Source organism: Perca flavescens, chromosome 9 (genome assembly GCF_004354835.1).
Source record: "Perca flavescens isolate YP-PL-M2 chromosome 9, PFLA_1.0, whole genome shotgun sequence".
Taxonomy (NCBI): Eukaryota; Metazoa; Chordata; class Actinopteri; order Perciformes; family Percidae; genus Perca; species Perca flavescens.
Window position 1 is genome coordinate 10339138 of NC_041339.1, and position 12097 is coordinate 10351234.

The window sequence follows — 12097 nt, forward strand, 5'->3', positions numbered from 1 at the left end:
TAGTAAGCCAGTCGGTCTCACTATCACTACAAGAATTCAGAATTATCTTTCTATCTGTGCCTTAGAATATAGGTTTCCCTACATCTTTACATCATGATAAAGTACATTTTTATCTTTATCTTAGACAACTATGGTCAAACTTAATAAGATTTGGTGGCACTAAGCTCTGGATGCAGTGGCTCTGCAAAATAGTCTCGAGGAGGAACTTGTTTTGGTGGAACATTTGCACCCCGCAAAAGAAAACTCTGCATACAATATTAACTGAAGTCAACTGTTCACAGTACAGTTTATACAGTAACATGAGGTATTTCTATTAGCTGGGTACATGGTTAAAACTAATTTGCTCTTATCGCTGTGTGTATATTTTGTCCATTTTGTAGATAGTAAATGCCGTAAACATATTCTTTGTAAATCTTTACAATCATTCCCTGAAAGAACCAAATTTTCTTCAAAACTTCCCATTTTCTGCATCTGGCTTGCTAGCTCAAAGTTTGTTGTTGTTTCCCGAAGGGAACAGAGTTTGAGAACGGCAACACACAAAAGGTGAGGGACATCCGGCAGAACATCCGGCGGCGCCGTATGTGAGGCAATTATCCTGGAAATATACCGTCGTTGATCCATCATCATGTACATGTAGTTATGTGATCGATTGTTGATACAAAAATAATGCTTTGAGCAGCTTTAAGAAAGTTTTTAAGGAAATGTGTTTGCCTTTACAATATTGTAAAGCACATTTGGATTTGCAATAGGCTACTTGTACGAGTTTTGAATGAATTTCTTGGGTGATTATATCTATGTCATAGCCTATAGTTAGTATAAAGTAAATTTTTCACATGTTTTAAATTGGTAAATTTGTAAATTCACATAAAGAAAGAAATAGGGGGCCTAATATAGGCTTAAAAAAAACGAGCAAACCCATAACCAAATTGTCTGCCACCTAAACATATAACACAGAAAAACACAGAAAAAAACTTTAGCCTGCTTAAAGGCTCAAGATTGTTATTAGAGAAACCGCAGCACGCCTGTAGTCAGTACCTAATCTATATTTTTACATTGAGGTTACAAACTGTTACCCATTCTCGTTCTGTAATTGGTCAAACGCCCCAGAAGTGATCAAACCAATATGAGCCTCACTTCGCTGCAGCCGACGCGCAACTCAGTCTGCCGCGTCGCCGCATCCATATTCACGGTGCTGCCGACAGAATTAGTTATGTTTAAGCCTATATTTGAAATATTTCCAGGGTTAGTCCAATAGGCGTTGCCTGGTACCGTGTGAAGTGTACGCTGAATTTCTTCCTTCAACAGCTTTTGTGAGATGTTCATTTACCATGGCAAGGGGTCTGTTTCCATGGGGATTGTTTAGAAAGCCTCTGTTCATCCAGGTAAGCTTCTGGGAATCCCCTTTACTCTGGTGTCCAGTTGGGAATCTACCCAGGCTCTGTTTATGTAGGCTATAGGCTATCTGTAGCCTATACACTCATGTTACTGGTAGATATACTGTATGCGACGGTGCGACTGATGAGTATTAATATTATAGCCTACTCTACTTATCATTTGACCTTCATATTGCATATGGATTGGTGTTAATTTGCAGGCTTTACAGTAGACCTATAGGTTTTTCAGACTGAATCATAAAATCACTTGAAGCTCGACGGAAGGAAACAACCATCCTCCTGATTCCCGTTGCTGTAGCAACCATGTCCATGATACATCTAGCTGGTAGGCTACAGTCAAAATAAACTGTTTCAGAGGCTGGAAAACTTTATCATCACCTGACAATGCATGAGACATTCACTGTTTCCTCATTGTCCTTCTGTGGCATTTTTGGGGGTTTCTGCACCACAGAACAAGAAATGCTTTACCACCATTCACTTGGATAAAACATTGTCAAATGTTTCATAAAAATATTAAATCATAAACCTGTATTTGACATGCGCTGCCCTGATTATCCTGATCTTGTTGAAGAACATTATGTAACAGCAGGGGCGTAGCACCAAATTCCGGACCCTGTACATAGGCATTCTCTGTGGGCCCCTCCCTGCAGCCACGACTATTAATTTGAGTATTTTTGTGGGCCCCCCACATGAGGGCCCTGTATATTAAGTCTGCGTCTGAAATTAGGTGAAGCCCACAGTGGCATTCTTCATAAGTAAAATTAAACTCTGCTAGGGAAGCCCCTCAAGGACATGTGGAGGTCTTGGGATCCACAGAGTTAGATCATTTATAGAAAGTCAACTTGAACACATTCTCTAGCTGACTGATGTAGTACAGTAAACGTGCCTCTCTGCACCATCACACTATTCTGACTGAATGTTTTGCTAATGAATTTATCTTTGAGACCTTCGGCCACAGCCATTTGATGAACTAATTTTGGTCGAACATAGTGTCATCTCATCTCAGCTGCTGCATGTGTGTTTCCTGCCTGTGTCCTTGCATGTTAGAGACAAAAACTGTCAAGTGCTGTGAATAGAGGGAAGAACAGCCGGTCTCAAGGGACAGCCACCAGCATCGTTCAGTTTTCTAGGCCACCACAGCCTTCCAGTGACAACTTAAGAAGTGTCATTCATTGATCCTTGGAGTGAAGCTATTTCCACTGAAATACAAAAACTGACAACTCCTGTGTTCTATCCAGATTCATTTATTTTATTTTAATCTGTAGCCTAACACAAACATGTTTGATTGAGCACAATTTTCCTGTTCATGCTTATTTCGCTTCACAAATGATTAAAAGATAATTTTTCTCTTCATGTAGTGCCAATTGATAACTTTCGTGTCCATAAATCAAGCTGGTGCTGTATAGTGACATCTATTGAGACTGATTTTAAGTACATTAAGAGCTTTGCTTGTAAAAATGTATAGCTTTTGAAATGCAATTTAATATTTCAACAAATTACCAAGCCATGTTAACATTATTAGTTTTTTATTATTTCCTTTTCTATTTAAAGGCTCCTTGTTGTAGTTTTTTTCGCTGACGTTATGTATTAATGTCATATATTACATTTTAATAATTATAAGTACATTTTCCGCATATAAACATCTAAAAAAGACTAGAAAAAACATTTTGTTGAGTTGTTACATAATCCCAAATGTTTCCAACAATTGTCAAACCCAGAAAAATCTTGATCAAGGACACGGTCCGTGTCATTTGGTCGTCCTATCCCCTCTAGAACAGCCTGCCCCACTGCGCATTGTCTGCCAGAATCTGTCATAAATTGAATTTTTAGCCAGTATTAAGCCACAATTTTTTCAACACACTAGAATTTGGTCATTTGTTAACCAGATGAGGGATTTTAACTACAGGCATCTGGATCAAAGGTTATCCAAGAAATAAGCTGAGGAAATGTTAGCAGCAGCTCGGCTCCAGCCCCTCCGCCTACGTGCCGAACAGCGTTGGAGAAACACAGTTTTTTAACATTACTTTAAACTACTATAGTCAATGTTTTACTGATATAAATCACTAGGTCCATTTGTTTAGGTGAGGAGGAGACCTCTGCGGATTATTCGGCTCTCGGTAAAAACCTCCTGTACAATGAACACTGAAGAAATCCTAAACGGGAAAAACTGACTGCAATGACGACATTGCTCCATCTTTTGTTATTGTTGTGATTGGGAGACCCCTAGCGGCAGAAACGTTTAAAGTAACTCATATTTAACAGCAATTGTTACATCACATTTCTTTTTTTTTTTTTTTTTTTTTTTTACAAATAATGGGGGTGCTTACCCTGACAGGAAGCTGCAGACCTTGCAGGAATAACATATGCCTAAATGTATTGTGTGTGACCTCCACGCTCTTGATGTTAGATTCACAGCATCATGACAGACGGCTGATAAAGTAATGTTCACATGTGTTAATGTCGCAGTATTGAGTCAGCATGGAAATGCGTGCCTTGTGCGTGTGTGTTGGGGTTGAGGTGGGGGGTGGTGTGTGTGTGTGTGTGTGTGTGTGTGTGTGTGTGTGTGTGTGTGTGTGTGTGTGTGTGTGTGTGTGTGTGAGGCAGGGGGTTGCCTGCTGTCTGGACTGTGATGAGTCAGATCTTTCTAGTGTCTGTGCAGACATTCATTTTACCTTCAGAGAATCTGTGACAAGGCATGCTGGACTGCCACTGGCGCATTACTATCTGCCCTTTTCTTTAACATTTTACACACGGAATATGGCTGTTTTTTATATTTGTCAGTGATATCAGGCAAACTCTTCATGAATATGCTGTTATTCACTCCTTCAGTCCCATCCATCTTTTGTTTCTGTGTTTTCATGTCTTTCTCGGCTCTGCACAGCAGCCCATTAACCGGCAACCTCTGAGGGATAGCTTTATAATCATACATAATGGATGAATGGTGTGCATGCTGCAAAAACAAGTGTCAGAACAGTAATGTGCTGCTCTTGATCAGCTCTTATCTCCTCTTTGCCTCAGTAGTTCAACATCAGGTAGCACTTTATAACCGTACAGTATATATTTGTATATAACAGAACTTCAAATGGCACACAGGCTCCCTGGCGGGTATGTAGGTGGGTATAAAGGAAGGATTTCAACCAGATCAAGTTAGACCGTTTCTTTCCGCCCACCTCAGCACATGGCCACAGTCAGTGACAGACTGGCCATCTGGAATTTGGACAAAGGGGTCCCCTATGGACCCCTATGTGCCACTACTGATAATTTGTCTTTGGTTAATTTTGATAAGTTATTTTATGCATGCAGCCACATATATTCAAGATTGTACTGCGGAAAGGTTCGTGGAAAGATTCACCCAGAAGGCAGAGTTACTAATTTTCAAGCTAGGTTATTAACGAAAAATAGGGGCGGTGTGTTGCAAATGCCAGGGCTGTTTTTTGATCCCAGTCCGTCACTGGCCACAGTTCCCAGTCAGTCCCTAATTAATAGCTGTCACCGCAGCCACTGTCAATATTACCTCATTAGCCATGTTTGTAACTCTCCCTTCAAAAAGGGTCAATACATAATCCCAAAGATAGAAATGCATCGGCCAGAGTTGAAAGGAAAGCCACAAACTATCGATTAGAAAAAGGCCAGCGATACATTTGTTTCCCCGTAGAGTGTTATTTCCATAATGCTTTTGTTGTTGATGCATTTCAACTACGGAAAAATCTATCTGAGGTACTGGCAGCGCTTGTGTGGTCACTGCTGATACATTGGTTGTGGGCCTGCACGGTCAGATTTGTAAGTAAACCAATAAATAAATAAAGCTGCAGAAATCATATTTATATAGCACTAGTTAAATGTTTCTTTGACCCATCCATCCCTGACCTCCCTACACCTATACTCTTTATAGTATAAATTACATCACCTGACTTCCTCCTTAGAGGCAGCCCTGCACGTCCTGGCTCACAATTAGGTGGGTTATATATGAATTATAGGAGTACATTACTTTTTGTTAGCATATGTTTGAACAGTGAATGAGAACAGCCTACATTGTTCTGGCTTTGTGGCCCATAACCTTTTCAATTCAGTCTCACCTCACTGATCATTATTGTTTCATCCACAGTGGGCAGCCGTTTTCAGCAAAAAGCTCTGATGAACCCACTGTACACTACGAGCCCAACAGCAAACAGCAGACAGACACAGTCAGCAAACTATTTGGTGAACATAGTGAAGCATTTAGCAGCCTAAGAGCCAGGTACTTAGCTCAGAAGTTGGAAGAGGCTAAAACAGAGCTTAAAGGAGAGTGTAGGGGAGAGCGGGGTATGTTGTCACACTTTTCACACTGTCTAACATTTACTGAGCACCATACATCACAATAGTATAAATGTCATACCAAATGAAAGAAGGAAGTCTTGGGATTATGTTGTATTCATAACATTTTCATATCTTCTATCATATCTCATTACGGAGTTGTAGACTGTTAAATAGAGAATGTACACAATTTGCCCCATCGGCAAGCGGGTAAATTGTCACACTAGATTATCTAAAAATAAGAACACAACTAATTTGTGAATATTGATTTACAGAACTGGAAATATAAACTATCATGCCTAGAGAATCTGAAAAACAATACACACTTCAATCAAAACACATTAAGTGGCAAGACCACTTTACTTTGAACTTCAAACTCTAACGTTCCCTGGCTTGCACATAGATTCATGAAAACTGAATGGAGGTAAATGAAGGTAAACACACGTTATTGTGTCCTCTATTTTGTGCAAAATAATTATTTTTAACATTCATACCTAACAAAGTTTTATTGCATAAAATTTAAAGTGCAATTGTTTTACTTTTTAAGCAGAAAAATAAGAAAATTGTGCTAACCTCAGATTAGAGCGACCTTGACCACATGTGATAAGGAAGTTGCCTTTAGAAGAAGAAGTCACACAAAGTGGCTATTTGATTTTTGAGATAGAGCTGCTAGTGGTGGAGTTATGAGCAGTGTGACAACTTACCCATGTGACAACTTACCCATGTGACAAATTACCCCGCTCTCCCCTATATGGGCTTACGATCATAGAAACACAACTCCATATGTGGACCCATATGTTTGCTAACACATTTACCAACTTTATATGGTGATAATACTGTACGTCAATTTTGTGTTCACAGCTTGAGGTGCTGCCCCCAAGGGGCCACAAAATCGATTAATGCCGTTTTGAAGATATTTAGTCTTACAATTATCAGAATTAGCCTTCAAATACAATGTTTTGTGTAAATGTGTGTAACTACAGAGTGTAAACTCATCAGGTTGTTAAATTCTCAGAAATAGAAAATAAAATAAAGAGATTCTCTTGATGTCCTCACTGGTAGCAAAAAAATATACGGTAACACTTTACTTGAAGGTATCTACATAAGAGTGACATGACACTGTCATGACACATAAACCCTAACCCTAACCATAACTTGTCATGACAAAAACCGAATGACACTGACAGAAGCGTTATGTCATAAACGTTTATGACTTGTTTATAATGTTTATGACACGTTTGTGACAGTGTCATGTCACTCTTATGTAGATACCTTCAAGTAAAGTGTAACCAAATATACTTATGTGCTTTTCCCTCAAAACAAGAGGATAATATAGCCTAACATGAGATTAACGACCACTGCATGGAGAGAAATTAGATTACAGAGTGACATATAGAGGCTGTCTGAAAGCCTTGATTTCTGTATTATCTGTGGTGTCAAAAGCAGAAAATGGATTGAAGATCCATTTAGAGACAGATACAAATGTAATCTCGTCAATACTGAAAATAACCTCACATCTCGTGTTTCTAAGTTTGCTTTTTTATCAGGTTGAGTGTATAGGAAAAGAGCAAAGCTCTTTGCTTCAATCTATTTTGTGTTAAACTGTAAAGTTGGGTCAGAAAGATCCCAGAAGATGGAGCACAGAAAGAAAAAGTAGAAGGGGGAGGGAGATAGAGAGACCTAAAGAAATAAATAAAATTGGAACTGAAAGGCAGCAGAGTGTAGAAGCAGTGGGAGTCCATCACTGTCAACCACTGATGCAAGAATCATTAATAGTAGGACTGCTAAAATTTCTGTCATTTTTTACTAATGAATGCCATTATTGATGTAAGCAGACTGTATTTATCAGCTGGGGATTTAGAAGGAAAATCAAAAGACAAGGTAATGAGTCTGGAGATGCTCTAAATGTTCCACTGTTGCTGTGCCAGACCACAACATAATTTGCTGGTAATTACTGAGCACCTATTTAGAAGCAATTACATTAATGATGTACTCTGTGACACAACTCAGTTTGAAAGTCATTTGTAATCCACTAACTGGCCTATTCCCTTACACATAGGCCAAATTACTTTATTGTAACATGAATCAAAAGATTTTTACATTGACTTTTGTAATCTTTAAAAGTTTTGATATTTTTGTAAGGTTGACAGACCACATACTGAGCACTAGGGTCGGGCATTGTTTTGATTTTAACAATTCTGATTCTTTCTTTCGATTCCGGTTCTTATTGATTTTCGATTCCAATTCTTTTAGGGGTGGAGTTGAAACATGCTTATTTTACAGATAAGAGGAACATTTTATTTAGATTCAATGGTGATTTACAGTTTTACCAGGCCTTTTCAACATTAAATTAAGCCACACTTTAGAGCGCTGCTTACTGTTATCCTGCTGCAACATAACAAGCGCCTGGAAGTACGGTGGCTGCTATAGGGAAATAGGACCAAAATGATCGGATTCTAAACAAAATTTTCCAAACAATTCCAATTAAAAAACTATTCTATTAAAATCATAATTTTTGAAACGATTTCAAGGTGGAACTGGTTCTTGATGCCCAATCTTACTGAGCACATACAGTATGTTGTCTTTCTACAACACAAGGTTGCACAACAAAACGCAACGCAACACCAGTGATGTTCTGAGCAGTTTCAATCACCAACTGCAGAGCCCTCCTGTCCTTGGCCGTGCACAAACCAAGCCAATTTGTAATGTTTCTAGTCAGTATGTCCTTTGATGTCACATTGTCATTGTGATATCACCAACTAGGACATCAAATAGGAAAAATATGGACACCAAATATGGTAATTGGTTATTTCCCAGTTATGTATTGTGCACATCCCCAGACTTAACATTGCTTCTAAGAATATTCCGGTTAATGCAAAGGTCACTGCTTTGCTCCAATTTGTTTTCATGGTAAGGGCATGCTGTGTGCAGTTCACATGAAAGAAGGGACAAACATGATTCCCATCCTCTCATTAATCTCCATTATGATGTATGCCATCTAAAAAATCCATTTTATCTGGCTGGCCCGAGATCACAGAGGCCAGTTAAATGCACTGAAACACACTGCAAATGATTTAATGAGTAACAATCAGACGCAGTTTTACATTTAGATATATCACTGAACCTTAATATATGAGCTCAATAAATCTTGAAAAAAAAATGTATGTACTTTTCAAGATTTTATTTTTTTTAGTGTTAAAAAAATCTTTGAAATATGTTTTCAACAGGCCAAATTTTCCTACCTGCACATGAAGTACCTGTTCTTTTCCTGGCTGACAGTGTTTGTGGGGAGCTGGATAGTTTATGTCGAGTACTCGTCCTACACAGAGCTGTGTCGTGGGCATGACTGCAAAAATTCAATCGTGAGTATTGTACTTATATCATATTCCTAGACCCATCCAGGCCTTGCCTATATATGTCCTATATTCTCTACTCCTGATAATAGTTATTTTTCAAGTTCCCTTTGTGCACCATACCAATATTTCCATTGTATTTTTCAGTGTGACAAATACAGGAAAGGAGTCATTGACGGCTCGGCCTGCAGCAGCCTATGTAAGAAAGAAACGCTTTACCTGGGGAAGTGCTTCACTGCCAAGCCTAACAGCCAGGTCAGTGGTCAGTTGATTTATTTATTTATTTTTATTTTTTATCAAACACTGCTCTCCAGTATGGTTGTTGTTAACCCAGCTGCACCTCAAGCCCACCTTGTTGATTTTAGGTGTATTCTGGAAGCTGGGGAGACCTGGAGGGAGTCATTAAGTGCCAGATGGAGGAGGCTCCTCATTATGATTTGGGAAGCGAGATGGAGCCCAGGAAGGAGGCTGTGGCCTTCAACAAGCCCACCAAGGGGACCTCTGTGGAAAAGTTTAGAGAGATGATCCTCAACCACCTTAAGGTCAGAAAGCCCATTAAAGGGTAATTTTTTTTTTTATTCGTGTCTCAGTAGTCTATATCAACGATCTTTCATTTACGGGATTGTTCAGGTGCTGCCAGAAATTCTGCCGAATGTCCCTCATTTCAGCCAGATGTCCTTCACCTTCCTCTTTCTTTGTGTTGGCATTCTAAACTCTGGTTGAGTTATGAGGACTATGGTTAACTGCTCCTCAGATCTCTGCAGGGTAAATCCAGACAGCTAGCTAGAGTATCTGTCCAATCTGAGTTTTCTGTTGCACGACTAAAACAACCTTTGAACGTACATGTTTCACCAAAACAAGTTCCTTTCTCGAGGCTATTTTGCAGAGACACCGTTGTGCCCAAGACGATTATAATTGGTCTAAAGAAATGCCAATAAACCATAGCACGTTTTTCTCCCATCCCAGAATACTGTGTGAACTAGCCAGACCCTCCTGCGCAGTGCTGTGTAGGAAAGTCTGGCAATGCGAGACTAGTGTCTAAGTGACTAATATGAACAAGAATCTTTGAATTTTGCAATGTAATCACATATTTTAAATGTGCATTATCAATTTTGTCCACTAAATGTGCTGTTTTTGACACGGACGTGTTCAGTGTTCTAAGTGTCTGACAACATTATGAAAAGGATTCTTACAGAGATAGACCTCCGAAATCGCTATCGCCAAACCCACCACTATTTAAATAAACAATAATTTTAGCGTGTATAATAGAGCAAGCATATTTCCATGTGAAATGGATAAATTAAGGGTTTATTTCAACCAAACCAGAATTGTTGGAACAGTGGAAAGCAGAATCTAGACAGCTTTTGATAGTTTTATTTTGTTTCTTTCAAGTGTATTTTACAATGATAAAATTACTGTTTAAAGCCTGGTGGGTATGGCGATAGCGATTATGGGGTTGTTTCATGTTTAACAAAAAGGATCTCACCTCTGTAGGGATCCTTTCCATAAAGTTGTCAGACACACACATAATAATCTGAGCATGTCGGTGGTAAAAAAAGCACACAATTGAAGGTGCACATTTGCCCAATAACTTACATTGTACCTTCCTGCTCGACCGCAGCGGTCTTACTTTATACTGGACCAATGTCAAAGATTGTTGTTGAAAAATATCAAAGTTGCCCTTTAAACACTAGATCAAACAAAGTCCAACATCGAGTCTAAATTAAAGTTTTGTCCTAAAACGTTTCTTTATTTACAGGCTAAAGTGGGGGATCAGGCCAACCTTGCTGACCTGGCAACCCAAGTATTGTCTATAACAGATGCCAATAAAGATGGTCATATCTCACTGCCCGAGGCTCGCTCCACCTGGGCACTGCTGCAGCTCAATGAATTCCTGTTAGCATTAGTCCTGCAAGACAGAGAGCACACACCCAAGTTACTGGGCTTCTGTGGAGACCTGTATGTGATGGAAAAGGTGCCATACTCTCCCCTGTACGGGATCAGTCTACCCTGGATCATCGAGGTGTGGATTCCTGCTGGTCTGCGCCGCAGCATGGACCAATGGTTCACCCCCTCCTGGCCACACAAGGCCAAGATCTCCATTGGACTGCTGGAACTGGTCGAGGACGTTTTCCATGGCACTTTCGGCAGCTTCCTCATGTGCGATGTGAGTGCCACCAGTTTTGGCTACAATGATCGGCATGACCTGAAGGTGATGGATGCACGGTACATTGTTCCTGAAGCCATTTTCCAAGAAAACATTAGGCAGAAACACTGCGATGTGGACGAGGATTGTCTTTACGGGGCAGACTGCCTCACTTCCTGTGACCTCACCAAGCACCGTTGCACACCTGAGGTCACCAGGCCAAACTTAGCCAAAGGCTGTGAGGCACTCAAGGACTACATTCTGAGAGGTGCCCCATCTGATGTCAAGGAGGAGCTTGAGAAGCAGCTGTACGCTTGCATTGCACTGAAAGGTTCGGTAGAACAGATGGAAATTGAGCACTCACTTATTCTAAACAATCTCAAGACTTTGCTATGGAAGAAAATCTCTCACACAAAAGACTCCTAATAAATGACAAGCTTTCAGAAGCACAAAGATTACTTTTTTATATTAGTCTTTTCACTGTGGAAACAAGCATATGACTCCCCTTATCTTAACGCATTTTATCTTGAAGCAGTTGTCAAGGAATGTCACTGATTTAATCACAAGTTAACTGTTAATATACACTGGAGCAAAATGAGAATTATTTTTTTTAAAACCCTGACAATGATCCTTTAACATGAAAACGGCTCCAAAAATAAAACTATCAAAAGCCATCTTGGTTTGTCTTTCCATGTTCCAACAATCACCACCCTGGTATGCTTGAAATAAACCCTTAATTCATGCATTTACATGTGAAAATATGCTGATTCTATATACATTAAAAGTATTAGAAATTGAGTCTGCAGAGTTTGTCGCTGGAAATTTGATTAAACTAAAAGATCTTACTCTTTAACAGAAAGGTCTCCCTGTAGGAGGTCCTTTCCATAATGTCATCACACTTAGAACAATCT

The 12097-nt window shown here is 39.5% G+C and overlaps 1 protein-coding gene across 1 annotated transcript; it reads left to right on the forward strand.

Moving 5' to 3' along the window:
- The first annotated feature begins 1134 nt into the window (after positions 1 to 1134).
- dipk1ab (divergent protein kinase domain 1Ab) lies at positions 1135 to 11905 on the forward strand. Its single transcript, XM_028586928.1, has 5 exons — positions 1135 to 1382; positions 8915 to 9049; positions 9188 to 9295; positions 9406 to 9582; positions 10800 to 11905. Exons 1-5 carry the CDS (start codon positions 1329 to 1331, stop codon positions 11610 to 11612), a joined length of 1287 nt encoding a protein of 428 aa, XP_028442729.1. The 5' UTR covers positions 1135 to 1328; the 3' UTR covers positions 11613 to 11905.
- Positions 11906 to 12097: the final 192 nt, after the last annotated feature.

Coding starts and splice junctions, on each gene's coding strand:
- dipk1ab (XM_028586928.1), top strand. CDS start 1,329: ATGGCAAGGGGTCTGTTTCCATGGGGATTGTTTAGAAAGCCTCTGTTC. Junction 1,383..8,914: donor GAAAGCCTCTGTTCATCCAG/GTAAGCTTCTGG, acceptor TGTTTTCAACAG/GCCAAATTTTCCTACCTGCA. Junction 9,583..10,799: donor TGATCCTCAACCACCTTAAG/GTCAGAAAGCCC, acceptor CTTTATTTACAG/GCTAAAGTGGGGGATCAGGC.